This window comes from Aulostomus chinensis, chromosome 19, assembly GCF_037954235.1.
Source record: "Aulostomus chinensis isolate RoL2024-O1b breed Wild chromosome 19, RoL_Achi_v1.0, whole genome shotgun sequence".
Classification (NCBI taxonomy): Eukaryota; Metazoa; Chordata; class Actinopteri; order Syngnathiformes; family Aulostomidae; genus Aulostomus; species Aulostomus chinensis.
The window spans coordinates 8,520,651-8,542,487 of NC_141338.1; the positions used below are offsets into that span (position 1 = coordinate 8,520,651).

The 21,837-nt window shown below is 41.2% G+C and overlaps 1 protein-coding gene across 3 annotated transcripts in view; it reads left to right on the plus strand.

Annotated features, from left to right (window-relative positions):
- Positions 1-21,837, plus strand: part of eng (endoglin) — a 44,879-nt gene that overhangs the window by 14,736 nt on the left and 8,306 nt on the right. For all 3 annotated transcript variants that reach the window (XM_086187651.1, XM_086187653.1, XM_086187652.1), the window contains 9 exons: positions 3,886-4,028; positions 11,463-11,582; positions 15,358-15,535; positions 18,586-18,766; positions 18,854-18,956; positions 19,461-19,656; positions 20,459-20,610; positions 21,206-21,436; positions 21,551-21,617. In XM_086187651.1, coding sequence (XP_086043777.1) covers positions 3,886-4,028; positions 11,463-11,582; positions 15,358-15,535; positions 18,586-18,766; positions 18,854-18,956; positions 19,461-19,656; positions 20,459-20,610; positions 21,206-21,436; positions 21,551-21,617 — 1,371 coding nt within the window. The remainder of the gene's footprint in view (positions 1-3,885; positions 4,029-11,462; positions 11,583-15,357; positions 15,536-18,585; positions 18,767-18,853; positions 18,957-19,460; positions 19,657-20,458; positions 20,611-21,205; positions 21,437-21,550; positions 21,618-21,837) is intronic.

The window sequence follows — 21,837 nt, forward strand, 5'->3', positions numbered from 1 at the left end:
GCTGGCCTTCAGAGCCACTAATGAGGCTAAGAATCCAAACCACCAGCTCATTCCTTTTTAATTGAGTCATAGAGTTTATTGCAGAGTTCACCCGCCAACATGACAAACCAGGATGAGAGCGCGTCCCTCTGTGCAAGACTCAAACATGTAAAGTTCCATCTGAATTTTTAATGACCGAACCACGCAGCGCGACTTTACTAATCCTTGGTGGTGACTCACAGTTGATTGGGAGGGAGCACAAATTGTCGCTGAGTGGTCTTACAGCTGCCAAAAAACTGTTGGTTTGTGCTTTGAATAAGGCTGTATTTCTTAGGAAGTAAAAGTCTGAGCCTGAACAAGCCAAGAAAATCGCAATAGGTGGTAAAAGTAGTCCATTTTGGCATCCAAATCCACTGATTGACACAAGTCAACAAACAATGATCTTTTCCGCTTATATGCACTTTTCATGAATTGAGTCTTTTTTCTGTCCTCCATAATTCCCTAATTGGTTTCCCTCACATCTCCTCATACCTAACATCTAACGAAATCCCCAGCAGCTATAAACATATCCTCTCATGGAATGGGAAATGGCGGGGACTGATATAAGTAGATAAAGAGGACAGGGAATGGAATAGCTCTTCTATACCTCATTTACCAGCAAACCGCTTAGCGAGGCCATTGGCATTTCCTGGGTCAAGAGGGCAAAATGAATGTTCTTCATATGCTATGGTGACTCGTAAAAAAAGGAGAACAGTGACAGATACTACACACAGACACACAGACAGACACACACTCAAACTCTTTACACAGTTTGTGTGATTTATACCGAGACCTCTTGGGCGACAGTCATGGAACATTGACTCTGTCACAGCAGAACAGGAGAAAAATACGTTTATAGATGTGGATATTGAGCAACAGACATTAACAGAGAGCCAGAATAACAGGAAACCAGCCTTGACCTCGGGGTTGAGAGAGGGAAAGAGAGATGGTAGAGGAGCAAATGTAGCTCTCCATCTTTATTTGTAAGAGAGAAGCAGTAGTCCAAAGATGAACAGACAGAAAGATTGAAAATCCACAAATGATACAGCCACCCCCACACTTCTCTAATAAGTTCCAAGTGTGTCAAAGATTTGGCAATTAAATCCTACAAAAGTAAAGTGGTGGGATTATTCCCCCCAAAAAAGTAACAAGATAAGATTTGCCTGGAACACAGATTTTTATTTTTTATTTATTTATTTTTTGCTATATATCGTCTTCAGCTGAAGTTTAAAAGAAAAATATTTGATCTTATCAGCACCTCTTTTTCCATCAGATACTGTGAGTCACAGATGTTATGAACATGTGAATTCAGGGGTTCGTTTTACCAATCTAATTGTCTGGACAACAAAAACAGCAGAAAGAGCTGATTATGTAACGTGTTCGCGCTGTCTGGTTCTGCTCGTTGTTCTTTGCATCCATCCCTTTCTATTCTGCACAATGTTTTTTTTTTTGCCATCTCTGTCCATTCTCCTCCACTGCCAGTGATGACATTGCCTCATCCAAGGACTTTGATTAGCGCTGCCTCTAAATCAGGCACATCCTGTTGACCTTCCAAAGTTTGCAATTTCGCATTAACCCCTTCCTCTCCATCCTTTCGTTTGCACTGAGCAATTGTGGCCTGCTGGTCAAACAGATCACAATTCATCATAAAACCAGCGGAGCTGAAATTTCAGCAAATTTCCTGTCATGATTACACTTAACTGCTAATAGCAACGGCTAGCCTGGCGCGTATAGTTGATTCTGAGGTTTTTATGGCTGTAGATATAGCCGTCAACAGACCAGGTGCTGGACAGACATGATGTAATCCCACTCCCTTGTGCTAAATCTGAATTTCTAAATTTAGGAAATTCTCAGGAACACATTTTGCAAGGAAACATCTGTTCAGCAATCCAGTCAAAAGCAAACAAACAAGCAGCTGTTGCGGCACATCTAAACTGCTGTGATAATCCTTTGTAAATATTGGTGTGACTTAGTTTTATGCACATTTCATGGTAGTATTACGAGGTAGCAGTGTTATTTGTAATACTACCATTGAACACGACTGGTTTGTGACCAAATACCTGATAAACCAGTGATTTTCCCATCAGCTGGTGATGCTGGAAATACGTCAGAATCGGAGCTCGTGTGAAAATGTCTTCATGGTGTTTCATTAAACGCTACGCAACATTTGTGATTTTTGTACTGAATAAAATGGTGTAAAACATCTTTGTAGATCATCAAAATGATTCACACTTGACAAGAATCCACAAAAAAAACACAATAAAATGATAAAAGCAAGGATATATGGAATAAAAGCAAATAACACAGCGAGTTAGAGGTGAATGCATGTCATTGTCTGAAGCTCAAAAAGTGCTCAGCACTGTTTGTAGTCTGCAATATTGTCAGGGAGGATCGTGGCTAACAGGCAGGTCCAGTAATTTGGTTTTTACCCTTGCTGGGTCAGGAGATCAGATAGCTGTTCTGGACCAGCCGTAAGCGTTTCAGCGATTGATGGACAAGTGGTAGAATTTTTAAGTGAGTTCTTTCAGAACCAGGTAGCCAGTGTGATCTGAAGTTGTGTCCTGCTGAGATTTTTTTTTTTGGTCTGTGCGACAGTCCTGGCAGCAGTAATCTGTACCAGTTTAAGCTGTCTGATTAGAATACGGAATATAGTATTGTAACCAGTACTAAAATGGGGGAGCACTGCAACGAAAAGTCAAAAGCACTCTTGCCTACCTGGTGCAGACGGGGGGTGGGGGGTGGGGTGGGGTGGCCATGCTGTCCACTTGAACATCAGACTGCATAGAAAAAAATGAAATACATTTCTTTTACTGATTTCTTAAACACAAGGGGGATGCTTGAGCACTGGCAGATGCTACAGCACACTGAGATGCTGAACAAAGAAGACAGGAAACATTCGCACAAAAGCTTTTAGCATTGCAACTTTAGCATGTCGATCAAAGTGCCCAAGAACACCTTCACTGCGCTGCGAGCATGACTCTTGCTTTTGTTGTGCTACAGTGAGGCTGAGCTTAGTCCCCAATTTATGATTTAGAGACATTCAGAAGTTCGGAGACAGAGACAGTCATGCCACAGCCCTTCGGCAATGCCCAAGTCAGACTCTTTCATCTGCAATCAGCAAATGGTGGACCTGGGCCAGGAAAAGGTTCCTGATTGGGTTGGAAAAGACATCTGACCTTTTACACCGCATTCCACCTCCTCTGTTCTCCTTGAGGAAAGAGGAAGTATGCTTGAGAATATTTTGTCCTGCATCAGCTTAAGGCAGGTCAAAGTGAATATGGGCCCACTTACTCTAATCTAGCACAATAGCACGCACACTCACAGCCCAGGTCAGCCATCAGGCGGTTCGCCCCAGCCTTATCCGAGACCACACAGCCCCGGCCAGATTAATTCGGCCACCAGAGACAGGATCCCCAGGTTAAACAGCAGAGAGCAGAATGAGCAGGCCTGATAGATGACTGAAGCCCTTTATCCTGACACCGCTGATAAACGTGAACCAGAGGATTCATTTTAAACAATGTTGTCCCGCTCACACATTTTAACATCCATGCTCAGAGACCCGGGAGAAGCTTTCACACTGACTGATAGCAAATTCAACCCCCTTCCAGACGAGGAATGTGTAACATGCCTGAGTTCATCCATCTGTTCAATAATAGCTTTTTGGCTTTCACACATACGCCGTATGTCTTCATTCATGTTGTCTGACAAGATTGTTTTAAATGTAGATGCTTGCTGCAATATTTGGCATTTAAACTGACATTTAAATCTTGATAACGCAGGAAGTTGCTTGTTAAGGAAAGAGACTATTAAGACATGATAATATACCACTGACACTGCTTAACCATTTGTACTTTGTGCTTATTTTAGCATCAAGTCAGACATGTGATCCAGTGGAGGTAAAGGAAAACCCCTGGGTCTCCGTGAGGGAGATGCAAATTGGCTGCTGGACCAGCTTCACTGGAGAGGACAAGGCAGAGGTCCACATCCTCAGCCTGAACTATGTTGCCACGGTAAGAATGTCAAGGTTATACGAATAAGAGGCAGCGCCACTGCAGCTAATTATGTAAATGTGAACAAGCCTGTATGACAGGGGCAGTAATGTATGATGTCTATGCACAGGCAGTAGCAATGGCAAATATTGCATGCAACACTTTACATCAGCACCAAAATAAATAAAAAATAACTCCTCTCAAAGAAGCTGCTGGAGATTTTTTAGAAAGTTTAAATGTAGCTCAATCAACACGATCACAAAGTGTCAAGCTGTCAAACACTGCTCGCCTGATATTTGATAAGCCAAAACAGCATTGCCTGTCATGCCTATGCTGTCATCTGCTGATAATTATGCTTAGCTGACAGTAGAATATATCAGGTCCAGTTACGTGTATTGCACAAACTTGTTAATGTTTCACACTTTGTTAGTAATTAAGTCTGTCACTAAATATAAAGTGAAAGAGTCTTGAGCACACAAATATAATTAAGTTTGATCTGTATGAGGAAAGAAGCTGTCAGGTATCCAGAAAAAAGTATCTTGACTGGAGAAACCATCTGCTGCGAGGGTTCCAGAGCTAGCATCAATGTTAGCAGTTCAAGCCTAGCCACTGGAGGTGCAAGCGCTATCTGAGGAGGTAGAGCGTTAACTGTTTATAAGAATTAATGTTTGTGAGGCACTGGGTTAAACAAATGAAATACAAACTGTCTGTACCAGTTGCAGTGTGTATTTTTCACTTTGGACAGTGCTAGTTGAGCTGTTCTAACCCGTGTCTCATTTCTATGCTGCTGCAGGATAAGCATGACCTGATTCTAGCACCTTACCAATGCGCAGACATGAAATCGATACCAATCTTCTCATCTGACTCTACAAAAGGAAGCCAATTAGAGTCATTTCCAAAACGTTGAACTATTGCTTTTATAGAGACAAATGGAGGGCAGAACATAGGCGAACAAGAAAAGAATATATGCCGAAATGCTAAGCTATCATGGATGACCTGATAGCTTTCCCACCGAGGCTGATAGCAAATGATGAGCTGTTGAGTTACAAGGTGAGTGGGTCGCACGATAAAATGAGGACAGAGGGAGAAAAATGGGAGGTGTGGAATGACCTAATGAGATGAATCGGACAAAGCAGAAGAGAAATGAGGGGAGGGTGCAGCTGCTGTCATGCAGTATTGATTTTAACACGTGATTTTGTTGGTGTAAAGGTAACTTTTAGGTGTTTTTGTTGCTGATATAATAAACTTAAACCCTTGAAAGAGGTTCATTTGATTATTAACCGTCTTCCCACTTTGTAGAACATTAACATTCATCTCTATTGAAGACAGATAACTGTCAACAGATGTCAGACATAAGGCTTCTACATCGCATGCCAAAGGATTCTGCTTTTCAACATAGCGACCACTGTCATTACAGATTGTGTTTTTGAGCCATTTTGATTGTTTACACAGGAAAGTAACTCTGGAAAACTTTTAATCTATATGTTGTTATTGCTGCTCCAGCCTCCATTTTTCACTGTCCAGCAGTGTCGCTCTGCTAACATTAGTCATGTTTTTATCAGTCTGCTCGCTCTGTTTGTTTTTTCTGTTTTCTCTCAGTTTGGGTTCTTTATGCATTTCTTCCACATAACTTGTTAAGCAACGGCAGTTAGTGATTCTGATGAGGGAAGCAGCTCCCTCAGTGCACCACAGCAAGACACTTTCCTGCCGTTGCTTTTAGGGGCAGAAACTCTTTGATATTTGCCTCTTAAAGTGACCCCCCCCCCACAAAAAAAGGATGTGTTTATCAATTACTTACAATTATATAAGACACATGACTTCTTGGGAATTTAGAAAATGCGAGCTGTGTACTAAAGATAAACAGCAGAACGATACGTTCAAGAGTTTAACAGATGTTTTGTGTCATTTTTGCTGTTGTCGCTCTTCCAGAGGGGAACAAAAAGACATCTTTGTGAACTGAGAACATCTTAGGGTGACTGGTTGAGTTATCACTTTAAGTTTCGCTCACTCTGGTTAGCTTATTGGAGTTTTACAAATCATTCTTTTGAGTTTGACATTCAAGGTTACTGAAGCTTAATGGAAGGTCAGAGGGTGACTGACCTCCCTGATTCACAGATCTGGAAGAGGTGTGTTGTTTTTTCTTATATACATTCGAAAAAAATGTTACCTCAGTTGTTGTTTCCAGTCTGTTTTGTAACGAATAAATGTGCTAACGTTGTGCAAGCCCAGGATTGCCTTTGTCTTTCTCAACGGCTGGTTTATTGCCATCAATGTTGCTGAATTCTTCGGCCAAGTCTTTAATCTCATTTAATGGACTGCTTTGTTACAGCATATTTAATGGACTGGAAATCAGAACAAAAAGCTGTTTGATGACAAAACAGATTTAAAGTGTGTGTGCGCGTGTGTTTGTGTGTGTGTGTGATTGTGTGTGTGTGGGGGGGTAGTCACTCAGTTGTCATATATGAAGACAAGAGTAAAATCGAGAGCTTTATTTTTTGCAAGAGAATAAGAAAAAGGTTTTTTTCATCCAACAAGTGAGATAAAGTTTGTGGTGCAAGTTGTCTTACGGAATTATACTTTGTGGGAGTTCACAAAAGGAATTTGGCTCGGGACCTTTGTGATGCAATCACTATTGTGCAGTTAGCACATCATGTTCTCTTGTGGGCCACTGAGTGGATATTGTACCGAATGTAAGAAATGTGGCTATGAAACCTTTTAACGGAGAATCCTTATCTGCTCTTGCCTGTCTGTTTAGAACAGACTTCTCTTGTAAACACAGAGGAAGGGGACTGTCTTCATCTTTTGCCAAACTGTCCTGTCAGATGGGAGGTTCTGTCCCCCCCCCCCCCCCCGTGTCTTTGTCCCAAAAATTTCCTTATCACCGTCTTCCCCATCCTTTTGTTTTTCCAGCTGATTTACAGCCAGCCAGAGACAGTTGACGCTCCGAGAATTATAGCGGGAGCATCAAGGGGCTCCAAAGGCCGGGAGAATTCATAGGGAGGAGCTGCGTTTACTTGGCCCATTGATGTCACTCACTTGCCTGGGTAGTCAGGCTCTTGGCACGAGGCCGCGACTAGTCCAACGGAGCCAATTCATGTTAAGGGGAGAGAGCCAAAAGAATAACTGGAAACTGCATCAGCAAAGGCCCTTCAAAAAGTGCTCCTGAAAAAAAATCTGAACAGGAAAGCGACTGTGTCTTGAAAGCACAGGAACAAAAGTAGAAAAGGTGTGATGGGGGTCAAGAGCAGACATGATTCAGAGTTCAAAAAGAAAGAATGAAAGTCACAGAAGGATGAAGGGAGGGAAACTAGACAATGAGGCTCATTAGAAAGGAGTATTTAGGGAACGCACCTCTGAGTCATCTTAGTATGGAGCCCAATGAACTCTGAGGGAAGTGCCATTCATGCATTTATGGGATGTGTTTGTAAAAACATGCAATATTGTAATAACTCACTCGTTGTTTGGCCCCTGTAGCTTCATTCTTCAGGGCAAGCAGACTATATTATGAATATATGATGCACCAGTGGAAACAAGTGCTTTATCAATGCGTGGTCACTGTTGTGGTCTACCATCTTCAGCGCGCAGCCAAATTCCCATGACACGTCGTCTTTACCTTTTCCTGCCGCCCTGGACATTTTAGTAGTTTGATTTTCATTCAAAACAAATGAAATGAACCCACGTTTTCAGAGTTGTTTTTTTTTTTTTTTTTTTGTAATCAATCGCAGGCCCATGAATCCTTCAATCTTCATTCAAATAATCCTTATTATTCTATATCACAATGACACGTGTTTTACATCCCTGGTTGTCGTACATGGATCTTGTTGGTTTCCTTTCTGTAGATTTGTCTCAAGAATTCCAAATATCTAAGTAATGAATTGGATCCATTTGCTTCGAACAGTGTAACAGATACTAGTGTTGTTTTTGTTGAGACCTCAGCACTTGAATACTCAGCAGCTTTAGCCCTCGTGTTGCCTCTTGGCTCTCTGTGTGAGTTATTATCTTCACGCTTAGGAAAAGTGAAAGTGGCTGTTTCACATACGATGACCTGGTCAGCACCGTTGCGTGTCCTCAGCTGGGATTGCACATTCTCCTTTGGCTCATTTCTTAAACATTTGAGGCTGAAAACATTAATTCTGCGAAGGGAGTCTTTATGCAAAACGATACGTTGGTGTGGCTGTATAGCGCGTGTGTGTTCAACGACAGAATCCTTTGTCCATTCATTTCCACGTACGAGGCTCTCTTTCCAAATACATCCGTGTTTTGCTCGAAGTAAATTTGTCGGCAGTCTCCTTAGACCTAATTTGTTCAGTACGGGTCTGAAAATTTCCATAGCTCAGGGCTGAGCTCATCACAATTCTCTTGGATCGCACTCTGGCAACATCAGGTAGCAAGTAAATGAATTTAATATCATGGATTCACAGTGTTTGCCCAGCATGCTCACCCCCACCCCCAAACAGCCCAGCTCTGAGAACAACCCATCTCCAAATATACATTATATAAAAGAGTAAAGTATTTGGTATCAAAACGCAACAAAAAAATAGAAATGCATGTTTATGAATGTTAAATTTCCATCGAAAGCCTCACCCCGTAGAGAGCTTTTAAAAGCTGTTGTTCATTTCCAATACAGTATCATCGACTTTCACGTTTTTCCCCTAACGCAATTATTTTATTGTACAAAAGCCAACATTATTAGTCGTGGGATTTATTTGAATTGACAGTCTTGAAACTCAGACTTTTTGTTTTGCAGTGTAAAGGTTTTACTCATCATTACTTAGATATCAGAGCAACGCGGGCTGTTTCATAAAATCGCAAGTGAAATCACGCCATCATTGCCCCCAAAAGAAATGTGGCTCATGAGTTTTAGTGTACAGAGGAACAGTAACGACTATCAGGGTAGCTTCTGCGTGGCGTTGGATGACAGAGAATGGCAAATGAGGTAATTACTAATAAAGCTGAGGACGACGACGACTCATAAATTTTCTTACCCTTTTTTTACTCTACTCATATACAGTTTTGATAGGTTTTTCAACGTTTTGAGCTGCGTAGAAGTGTAAAAATAGAAGCTGCATTACCTCATTAATGTCTGTGTCAATATGGAGACAGACAGTAAAGACAACTTTGCTCTTGTCGATCCACCAACCCTCCTGGAGTGATTGGCACTGCTTTTTCTGGAGAGATGCATATGTTGACATTTCATAGCAGCAAAAACAAGCATAATTGTCACCCCCCCCCCCCCGCTGTTTTTTTTTTTCTGATTCGGTAGACACAGAATCAAAGTTGTGCAGAGGTAAACTGCAGAGTGGAAACTATTTTTACACTTCAGACAAATGTCTATCTTTCTCAGTCAATTTGAGGTCTGTTCGTTTAATGACATTCATTGTCAGACAGGAGAAAGGAGAGAGAGGAGAAATTGGTGGATAGCTGTCACCTTTAGCTCAGAAAATAAAGAAGCGCTCGCTTGAATTTGGCAAATCTGCAGATTTTGATTCTGCGTGGAAAAAAGGTCACGGTAATTACTGTTCTTTTTGTTAACTCTGTTCTTGTCAGTGATGGTTTAGAGTTTACTGAATTTGCATAGCAAAGGTGCGCGCAGACACACACACACACACACACACACACACACACACACACACACACACACACACACATCCTTGTACTTATATCTTTGTGGGTATTTTCATTGATATAATGCATTCCCTAGCTCCTCACCCTAAACCTAACCAACTCAACTGACTGCCTGACCCTGACCTTGACCCTAAACCTAACCTGAACCTGATTCTAACCTCCACCCTAAAACCAAGTCTGGTCCTTCAAACGGCCCTTTGAAGATGTGAGAACCGGCTAAAATGTACTCAAGTTCCAAAAAGGTCTTCACTCTGTTTGTTACATACGTATTCTCGTCCTTAATATCTAGAAAGTACAAGAACGAACACACACACACACACACACACACACACACACACACACACACACACACACAGGCTGTAATGAAAGGATCAGATTTTGATCACCTTAATTTGAGAAAAAAGCAACACATTCAAACATGCATGTCTCAGGATCAGCACAGTCGTCTCTGGAAGTGTGTGTGTGTGTGTGTGTGTGTGTGTGTGTGTGTGTGTGTGTGTGTGTGTGTGTGTGTTCCCCTCACCCTCAGCATACTATTCTTGTTTGGTGCAGAGAAACATCACATTCATGACATTTGTCCTCACTGGATGCGCTTCATTGTTTGATAGAAAGATTTCATGACTGCTCTGAGTAAGACTGCACCCAGGCACTGCCTGAGAATAATATGTGATAGGAACAAGAAGATGGAAGAATCTCTGTTTTTTGTGATTATCGTACTGCTTTGTTTGTATGCAACTGTATATGGTGGCACAAAGAAACCCATTACAGGCAGCACAGTAGCTCCTGTATGGATGGTTTGAGTGAATATTTATGCTGCTTGATCTGTCAGTCGGGCGGCACGGTGGTGCAGTGGTCAGCACTGTCACCTCAAAGCAAGAAGATTCCAGGTTCAAGTCCTGGCTCCATCACAGGATCTTTCTGTGTGAGTCTCCATGTTCTCCCTGTTCCTGTGTGGGTTCTCTCTGGTACTCCAGCTTCCTCCCACAGTCCAAAGACATCAAGAGGGGACGAGGCTGATTGATACTCTAAATTGACCGTAGGTGTGACTGTGAGTGTGAATGGTTGTCTGTCTCTATGTGTTGGTCCTGTGATCGACTGGCGACCCGTCCAGGGTGAACCCTGCCTCTCAGCTGAAGGCTGCTGGGATAGGCTCTAGCGCCCCCCCCCCTTAACACACCCCCGCTACCCTTAACAAGACAAGCGGAAGAAAATGGACGGATGGATGGATTAAAGTTGTACTGCAGAGAATTTCTCTTCATCTTTTGGCAGTGAGTTAGTTAATAGGTCGTTAGTAAAAACGGGACGATTCTGTATGTTAAGGGACAGTTGGCAACCCTTCCCCAAGCAGTGTCAGCATCTGTTTCACTGTCACCCATGCGTCCCTTTATTAGCTCAATACAGGACGCATGCTGTTTCTAAAAATGGGACAATTGCATTTTTCAAGGGATGGTTGGCAACCTTACCTGGATTTGAACTGCACCCAATGTAGCTAATTTTTGTTCCTTTTTTTTGTTACTGTAAAATTGGTTTTATGTAAGTGTTTGATATTTTAAAAAAACTTTGTTTAAAAAACGAAACAAAAATACTGTTAAACATCATGAAAACATGAAGCAAATTACCGAAATGTAGTTACACTCCATTCATTTTATGGTGCCATTTTTCCACCCGGTGCAGTTTTACCACAACAACAAAAATGTCCCACAAGATTTATTCCTTAGGTATTGAATGACAAGACGTCTTTTGATACTCAGTGGAGCTGAAGCAACTGGATCAGTCGTAAAGGTGCGATGGATGTATTTCAAAGTAAAACTTGCTTTTGTTCCTTATCAGAATTCTAAGATGTTCTCCCTGGAGATGACCAACGCCAGACCAATGAAACTCATCATCACATCCCGGGACAACATTCACGGTGCCAACTACATCAACGCCGAATCAAACGTCAACATTTATGTGAGTTCTATGTCTTTGCTTTCATCTTTTAGCTTGTGGTCATACAGAATTAACACAGAACAGGTGGAGCAACTCGATCACTTTGTTGCGAAGGTATTCTTCTTCTTCTTACTTGCTATTACAGATACAGTTGCTGTTCAGACTACTAAGAGGTCAGGTACTGGTTGCTATGGAGGCGGTTTGGTCTACAGAGATCAGCTCACGGAGGGTTTCAGGTGCTGTGCTGTACAAATATATGACAAATATAAAGCATTCTGCAGGAGCTTTATAGTTTCAGTGCTGGTTGCTAACTGAAAATATATTTTGACAAGCTAGACTCTGATGCTAGATAACTCCTGACAGAAAAATACAACCGAGGGTCACCACCAAATATTTATAGGTTGCATTATTGCAGAACGTTTTTCAAAATTTTATTGGTCTGTGAAGAAAGCGGTGCCAAGCTCCTGAGCTGTTTTGTAACACCATTGTGCCAAATCCATATTGCACACATAGCGGTTTTCATTGTTTTGCCTTTGCTAAAAGTGCAACGCAGCTGTGTTGATCTTGATTGATGCAAGATGCAAGAAAAATTTTAATTCGAAACAGACAGAGAACATATCGTCATGTGGGTCTCCTGCATGCTGAAACTTTAGCAGGCTTGGATTTTCAAAGGTCATCTGGGAAACATCATATTTGAGTTCAGTGCCAAACTGTAGTTTATCCTGCTTTTTTGTCTCAGCTGTCAAGAGTTTGATCATTCTTCTTTTTTTTGTGTGTGCAAAGCAGCTCGTCTGCTCACGTTTACATGTCAAGAGTTTTCCTCCCAAACAAATGGAGGATTAATTGTATGTTTCCTTTTAATTAGTTCCACACACAAACTAACGACGAACATAATGCAATAATAATAACAATAACAATAATAATGATGGATAAATGTGTCTTTAAAAGCTCCAGAATGATACATTCTACAAAAGTTGTGGGAATCCACCGTCACGAGATCATACTTAAGTGTTATTTTACCCACAATAGTGAAAGTATCACAGTTTAATTAAGAATTCTTTTATCAACATCGCATATGATGTCTGTGAAATTGAAATATTCAACCGTTGAATTTGGGTGTAACACACACACACACACACACACACACACACCAATTATTTTCATGGTTAATTGATTAATGATTCACTTTGTTGCACATAGACTATTTCAAATATTAATACAATGTGCACTAAACCTACTACGCCTACCTTTCAATCATTTAGTCCATAAAATGTTGGCTTTTGAAGAGTGTGGAACCAACAAATGTTTGAGCTTTTTCCATGTAAAAAAAAAGAGACTAAAATTGGTAATTTAGTATCAGAAGTGTTGGTAGTTCATTCTCATTTAAACATCTAAGCGTCTACTTTTGGTACCTCTTTTCTAAACTGTCAAAACGTTCAACTCCAAATAGCGAAGGGGGAATATGTTTATAAAAAGAGGCTGTTGGAATAAAAATGTTGATGCTCTGTGCCGGTGGACTTGCAAAAGTACTGCAAAGTATCAATATTTTGTCCTGCTCCTACTCAGCACACGCTCTGAGTCATTGCAACTTTTTTTTTTTTTTGCGGATACAGTCTAAATGTGAATAAAAAAATAGAAAGTATCAGCAGACCAATCCCAGTCCTCCGTTACTGATATGCTGACAGCTGTGCGATACCACATCCTGTATCATGTCTCTCTGCTGAGGGCCTGGACAACATTGCCTGTGACTGCAGGATGTTTTCGGGGGGATGAGCGGCATCACAGGGGGATAATAGTGTTTTACTGCAGATTGCAGTGTAAGAGAACACAGCATCTGTTCTGTGTTGGAGAAAGTACGTCATCACTGTGACAGCTTGGCTCCGTGTTACAATCATAGCTCATGTTGACGTTCCAAAGCTGACCCGAGTAGGTCGGTGGTTGTTGTTTTTTTTTGTTGTTTTTTTTAGAAAACATGCAGAGAGCAGCATTTTTGCACTGTCCTTGCATGTGTGATGATTATTTATCCCACCAGATTCTGTCACAGTTTGTTAGCGCCAAAAGCAGATGGTGCACTGCATTGCATGCTTAATACAGAATGGAATTCATCATCGTCTATAACAAAATATTTACACGTTCTTGTTTGGATAGCTCACACACTCCTGAAGGTGAAGTCACCTGTAATGGAGCTCTCTGACGAGACGAAGCCCAGCATCAAAGTTGAACTCGGCTACGGAAAGACCAAAGAGAATTACTTGAAATTTCTCCAGGAGGAGGCGATGCTCTTTTCTCTCACAATCCTCAAGATCATTGGACTTTACTGGGAGCCTGTAGAGTATCAAACTGATTCCACGGAGACTAATCGTAGCTTCAGTTTCTAATGTGATTTCCTCATTTTTTCCGGTCTTTCCTTTCAGTCCTTAGCAATCGTCCTGATTCTAGTGTGACACTTATTTTTGTAGCTTTCCCACCATCAATTAAATATTCATACAGGAGCACGGATGGTGTGCTGTGCTGTGTGTGGCTTTCACCCTTTTCTGTGTCTCGCTGTGTGTGTGTGTGTGTGTGTGTGTGGGGGGGGGGGGCTTATGCACAGTAACAGGAAGAATGATTGAAAACACACAACTTCATAAAACCAGGTCCAGTAACATGAATATAAATACTAAATATACTATTTACAACACTGTACGTATAAAAAAAAGCAAAATCCTGCATCTGAAACAGTTAAAAACAGATTTACATTTTTTCAATGTAAAACAGATACGATGATAATTTATCAAAGTTGTTGCAGGTAGAAAATTTTCCCTTTAAGTATAGTTCAATCAACTGAGCTGCTCTGGAGTGTCAGTGGTTAAACATGTTTACAATATGAAGAGGTTGAGTACTTGTATACCACTTTATTTTCTACCTCTAAATTTGAACCGCTTGAGAATAGAAGGACATAGCCAAAAAAGATTATAAAAACCCGTCGGAGAACGAGCTGAAGGTGAAGCGCTCATGCGACTGCTTTTTTTTTTTAAATTTATGACACACTTTTACACATGTGTACATGTACACTCCCAATACCCCGCCCTGCCTTTTTATTCATGTATCAGATATTCAAGTAAACTCCATTATTTCCCATTGGCCCAGACGAGGAAACAGCAGTGTCTAGTCAATGGGATGGATGTATATATTTATACCTTGTATGGAGCCAGATTCCAGCCGACGGCGGTGACGCACAAAGCTAAAAAAGGTCCCATTTCCTGGCCCCACTCAGGAAGCAAAGGAAAGACCTTGGCTCCAACGGGGTTGTGCAACTAGGCTCATGGACACTTAACCATAATAAACATTTCTTTTTAACAGGAGGCTGCAAAGAGAATAGAGGGAGAGTTGGGTGGAGGGTAAGAAGGCGTAATAGTAGCGACAGAGAGGGAGAGAGAGGGAGAGAGAGGGAGGGGCAAACACTGAAAAAAAAACAAGGGAAGACAAGGTTATGAATATAACTAAAGATGAAGCTGAGTTTTCTTCTTTTATTTGTTGCTGTGTTTAAAAGACATCGGGGCATTTGATTTAAACACAGACACTTCATTTGTAGTTGATACGGTTTATTTACACATCCAGAATTTACATTCTAATCTGTATTTATTTCCCGTCTTTTGGCTCCTGAGAATAATGCCTCCCTAGCTGCTAAGAACTCCACTATGTCCTCCACTTATAGCCGCTTACAACTGAACAATGAACTGAAGCTGTTGGTCTTTTTTTTAACGCATCGTCACAATTAATTGATGATAATAAGTAATTTCTCTCTGTTTTCCAGATAAACAATGACTCCACAGTCAATTTACATAGTACCCATCATCCCAGCAACATCCACAAAAAAGACTTCCCCACTCAGGATGAGGAGCTGATGAAGTGGGCCACTCAGGAATTTGGAGGTGTGACATCATTCACCACGATCAGGAATCTGAAAAAAATCATCTTGACGGGAACAGAAGGTAGGACCTTGAGTACATACACGGTTGGATATACGAGGAACTGAAGTACTACACTGGTTACAGTATTGTAACAACCTCTCTGTCTGCCTGAAGCCATTTTAGATGCTATCTGTATATTTGTTTGGTCTAAGACTGTAGTTCAGGCGCTGGAGAAAGAGATGTAATTACAGCCAGGCCACTATACATCTCAAACTTACATCAGTCGACAGTCAGAACCGTAATCAAGATATTGTTGTTTCCACAGCCTCATTCCTTAAATTCACCTTCCTCTGTCTAAAGAGCGCTTTGATATTCCTCTGAATTATTCATATCTATTAATATCGTCAAGTTTGACATGTAAAGATCAGAACCATTTGCTGTGGGAAAGGGATCAAAAGCTCCATTTGATTTTACAAAATGAGCTGTTGGTCCATTACATTAAAATCTAATTTCAACATTCTGAGCAGTTCATTAGGTTTGCTGTCCAGTTGAAAAAATAGAAACTTGCCATGATTATTTTTAAGCTTTCACGTCATTGAATAACAACTAAACATCACATTTTTTTCCTGTGACGATTTGATCTAATTTTGTATTATGTGGTCAAATTATTTAGAAAAAAATATTAATAATTAGGAATCCTACATGTTTTAAGAGCATTCTACCTCATGAAAAAAGAAAAAAGTAAACTCACCCATAGCCAGGATCACAACTTGATTTGTTTATGGATGATGAACTCATCTTGATGTAGTTAGAATTAATTTAGAAAGCATGCAAAGAGTGCCTTTAAAGACGTTTTAAATGCATATTCCGACATTAGCACTGATTGTAAAGCTGCATGCTGGAAACACACTTCCCTCGACACAAACACACACAATTGGTGGTAAGAGCAAACCATTAGCTTGGGTGTCAGGGACTCATCTGAAACACTGTGCTGACAAGATGTCAATTCACGTGATAAAACATTTGGAAATGTTTGACTAATAGTTGCCAAGGCTGAATATGGAAGCACAAACAAGCTCTTCAATTCGGAGTGATCACACTGATGCTGAGTAAAAGCTGGGCCTGAAGGATTTGTTGCTTTTGCCAGCTGCAGCGGTAGAAGTAAAATACTCGGTGCAAGCACAATTATTTCCTAACAAAGCCCCCTTAAGGCTGTTTGAGCCAAAGAAGAGCTCTGACATGGGTTTAGAGGGAATTGAATGTTGGCGATGCTGAATAGTACTGCTTCCTTTCATGCCCAATTTTGTTTTTAACACTATAGTGGTATAATTTGTTTGGTTTCTCCCTTCGTGTTTTCCTGCTCTTCTGGTTTATGAACTGTGGGGTGTTCGAGGAAGCGACGGTTCATCGTATATAATGTCTCTTCTTACTCTAAATGTCTTTAAATTATGACTTAATGCTCATCCGCTGTTAGTTTTAACTAGCTTGCTCCTCTCCATCTATTGGGGCATTACATTTATTCAAGAGTTTACCATGCTGGCAGTTTTCCTTGACATGTACGGGGGTGGGAGGTGAACATGTGTGGGCTTGGTTATTCTCAAAAATAATCAATTTAGGCAACTGGACTCACCTCTTGTAAGCGAAGACGTTTCGCCTCTCATCCAAGAAGCTTCTTCAGTTCTAAATTTCTGGTGGAAAGTATCAGGAATATAATCACCAAGGTGAGAGGTGGCAAAAAACAAGTGGTCGAAAGGCCAAAACTATAGGTTGTAGGCTTGTTAGGCAAAGGTCGAGAAGGTCACACACCTGTTCAGGTGAGAGGTTGGTCCTCTCTGCTAGAGTGGTGGCGTGGTGGAGTTTTCTCTTGACTGTCTGCACAGCATCTCCTGTGGGGATGCATGTGAACAGGGATGTCACATCCTATGAAACCATGTTTTCTTCAGGGTCTGGACTAATTTGTTTGATTTTATCAGCAAAGTCCATGGAATTTATTATGTGGTGGAGGTTGTTGCCAACCAGAGGAGAAAGGATGGAGGCAAGCTACTTAGCAACATTGCAGATTACGGAGTTGATGCTACTCACAATGGGTCTGAGTGGGGCGCCATCTTTATGGATATTTGGCAGCCCGTAGATGCACGGAATAGCATCGCCAGGATAGAGTTTGTAGTGGAGAGCTCGGTCGATAGCTTGCTCCCTCTCCAGCTTCTGTAAGCAGTTAACCACCTTGATTTTGAAGGTGTTGGTGGAATCCCGTTTAAGATAAGGCTTGGTTATTGTGTTTACAAAGCGTGTGTGTGGACTACACAACTGGGCTTCAGGCAAGTTGAAGCTGATGTGGCTCTGTAGAAAATACTGTATGTACATGCTTCTTGGGTTTTGTGAATGTGATTTGAAAGTCATGTCGTGCTGGAGCTGGCGGAAAAAGAGAGGAGACGCATAATAAAAACTTGAAGGGTGGTGTGTGGGGGGGGGTACTTTTACATTCTTGGTGCCCAGTTACTAGTATAACAAGACTGAAACTAGAAGTATCATGAAATAATATTGGGAATACTCACACCTGCAGGCCTGTGCTCAGTATGTTTCAAGCTTTAGTGCATATTTCTCACTCCTTCACTATGCAATTCAATTTTTAGCATAATTTAGCAAATTGAGCTCCACGCCAGAGCAGAGCTGTAAACCATCTCTCATTGAACTGTATTTTGTTGTCATGTATTGTCTCTTTCTTGCTCACTCTCAGGGCAGAACGGATGAGCCGTGTGTGTTTGTGTAGATTGTGTGACCTCATAAACTTTTTTATTCCTAGTGGAACAAAAAAAAACCCCTCTGGTTCACAAGGAAATTGAACCTTGGGTTGTCTATCGATGCGTCTGTTTTGTAACAGTTTGTTTTTTTCATCCCTTGGTTGATCTCATGTTCTGGACGGCGTGAGAAAGAAAAACAGTTCCGTAATTTGCAAGTTCTTTCAGCCACTACACTGAGGAGGAATCCCTCCGCCCCACAGCCCCAGTACGAAATGGACTAGGAGTCCGTTTATGGAAGCTGTTGTCTTAGTTATTACAGTGATGATGCATGCAGAAATATTTTGAATTGCAAACAATGACTCTACAATAACAGAAACTTACATTTTGCAGGAACAACAGCTGGCTCTCAAGACTGCATACTCAAAAACGAAGACCCGGTAGAGAAGCCCTTTCTGGAGATTAATGCAGAACCCTTGGATTCGTCATTCAACTTTTGCTCTCCGGTCCAGCGGAGCCCCGGTGACGATGCTGAGCTGCACATCATAAACATCCCAGAGAACGCCAACACTCGGTAAACTCTTCAAAGTCTTAAGACGTTATCTGATGCGGTATAGTGCTACCTGAGCTGCTGAAACACACTTGATTCTTTACTTTGCAGCAATGTGTCAGTTCGTGTGGACACAGAGAAGACCAGCGTGTTCCTGAGAGGACCTCAGGGCACCACATGGACCTTTGTCAACCTACAGCATACAAAGCTTTGGGTAAGCGCGTACAAAGTCAAACTCCAGCTGTTAATGCCCTCCTAGTTATCATATTTATTACTCCACAGTAACACGCGAGATAGAGGACAAAGACTCCACTCTGTGTAATTACGGTGATGTAATTAGTGTGATTTCACTCACTTAATAACAGGGCTGCGGTAAATGATTTCCAACTCAAAACTGGAAGGGTGCTCAGTTGAGCACATATGTCTGCCAAGGCCAATGTGAAAATTATGCATTTTTGCTATGTAAATCTGATGTGCACAAATTTAATACCTTCCTCCTTGGCCCATTTGACATTCCTTAACTAGGTTTTGTGAAATTCCTGGTATTTTTTTCGTAAATCCGTGTATAGACAGACAGACACATGTGAAAACAACCTCCGTAGTGGTGGTGAGAATCTTTCCCATACCAATGAAACTCCACCATTATTGAGTGACTACTTGAACATGACAGTGTTGAAGTCTTTACTGATTTATTACATCTTGTCCTCCTTGTCTACAGACTAACAATAAGCTTGTGCTGCCCACCATCCCGCATAGCATTGAACCTTCAGTTAGACTCGACAGTGACAGTGCAGAGGATGTGCAAAGGGAGGCTTTGAATTACTTTAAAGTCAGTACTTTCACCAGCTACATGGAAATCCGACCACAGAGCTTGACGCCGTTACTTGTTCTTGGACAAAAGGGAACATCAAAAGGTAAGAAAGTACAAGGCAATTTGAATTATTGGGAGCACAGTGTAGGCAACGAGAAATCAAGAGGGTAAAGCCTGCCATAACAATAACCGCAATAATGATAAAAGTGTCATCACCCTCATTAGCACATTCAAGATTCTTATTTTGCATCTCTTTGATTTAAAAAAAAACAAAACTGCAAGTTTAAGTTGAGGATATTAAAGGAACACACCAGCTTTTTAAGAAACATGCCTATTCTGCATCGTCCCCAGAGTCACAAGAAAATAGATCCCCTTCTCTTCTTTGTGTGCACACGAGGGAGCTGAGACCCACAGACAACAGCTCAGTGCTAGTTAGCTTAGCACAATGAATGGCACTGGATGGGAGATGGAGGAAACTCTGTAAAATATTATCTGTCTTAGGTTCAGGATCTTGATTTGTCCAGAGGTATCCCTCCTCATCCTCTTAGTTTGGTTGTAGGCTGAAGGTTTGAGATGCTGCGTCAAATCACTGCAGCCCAGTCAGAGAAGTACTTCAGACGATTCAAAATTGACAACGACTCCTGATTTTGTGATTTCAGTGTTATAGTGCAGGCAAAAGTGTGTTCCAAATCAGGGATATACAATGAGAAATTGTTCCAGAAGAAGCTCTATTATTTAGCTCTCCTTAGTCAACGCGCTGAAAATGCTATTGACCCTACAGCAACACAACAACCGCATAAGGCGGTGTTCACAGAGTAAAAGGCAAACGAGGTACAAAATGAGTAAATCAACAGTGATGAAATGACTGTGTAGGCTTACATTTTGTTAATCTGCCACTTTCCTAGTTCCAAACATTATCCCAGAACCAGAAACTCCCTCAACAACCACTGGCCCTCAACAGATGCCTCTGCTGATGCAGCTGTACACCTCTCCGGATTACCGTTCTCCCCTGGATCCCAACACTAAGGTGCAGAGTGACAAGAGAATCTATGCCGAGGTAAGAGCTTGTGCACACTCCTGTCTGCATCTCGCTTCTCTTCAATCAGCTCAGAAATAGTTTTCCAAAACATGGCAGCCGATGATGCACGGATAGAGTGAAAAACATCAGTTCTTGTGACACATGAAGCTGCCGTGGTGACGTTACACCAGGAAAAGTCAGTGAAGCAAACTGACATGTTGTGTCTCAATCACTTAACAGAAACAAGCTGAACCTTATTTTACAACATGAGTAGAAAGGCTTGTTTTATTCTTGTTGGTGTCACATCAGCTCATTTTGGTATAATCTATATAATTTGGGTACAGAGTTTGTGTCGGGACATTTGTCAAGAATTCAAAACTTTAAGCTTATGTAGTTCATATTGAATTAAGTATTTATTCCAATACTCAGAGCTGTTGTGTGTAAAAGTTTGAAACATAAATCTAACTGTAAAAGGAGACTAAATTGATGATAAATACATCTGATGTCTCTGAAAGGGTTTGATATTGGTTTTAGTAATGTTCTTTTTTGCAGGTGTAACACTTCACCTTGCTCAGCAGTTTCATTCTGTTCTCTTTTCTGTTGTTTTTTTTGTTTTTTTTCCCCTCTCCTATAGATTTCAGGACATACTTTTGGGGATATTGTCTGGACCATCAAGGTGATCAGCTGTTTCGTGCGCTCAAAGGGTTCATGTCCTGTCGTCAAAGAGCTGCCCTTCATGCCCGAGGCCTGCTCCTTGAACTCGTGTCCCAACAGCACTCGACTCAGCTTCTCCTTAGATCAGATCCAAGAGCTGACATCCACCACTTGGGACCTGGAATGTTCTGTCAAACTTTGCTACAGTGAAGTAAGAATCGATCCACTGTTGTTGTTGTTTTTCCCCTCACACTGGATTATGTCATTTGTGACCTTTTTTTTTTTTTTTTTTTTGATGAGCTGTTTTCTTTGACTTACTCCCTAGAAATGTGGAGATGGCGGAAGAGTGAAGAGGAATCTGGAGGTTACTCAGCCATGTCTGCAGCCACCAAGTGAGTTCAGTTTAAACTCCAAAAATATGGCTCAATCTGTCTGGTGGCCTTAGCAGCGGATGCTACGTTAGCATCTTATGGCTTTTTCCATTGTTATCTTCTGTCTCCCTCATTAAAGCTTTTTTTAATACTTTGTGGTCAGCATGCATTCAAATTTTTGGATGATACAAGGACTCAGCCTGTTGATTATTCAAATATTTGCTACACTTTGCTTCTTTAA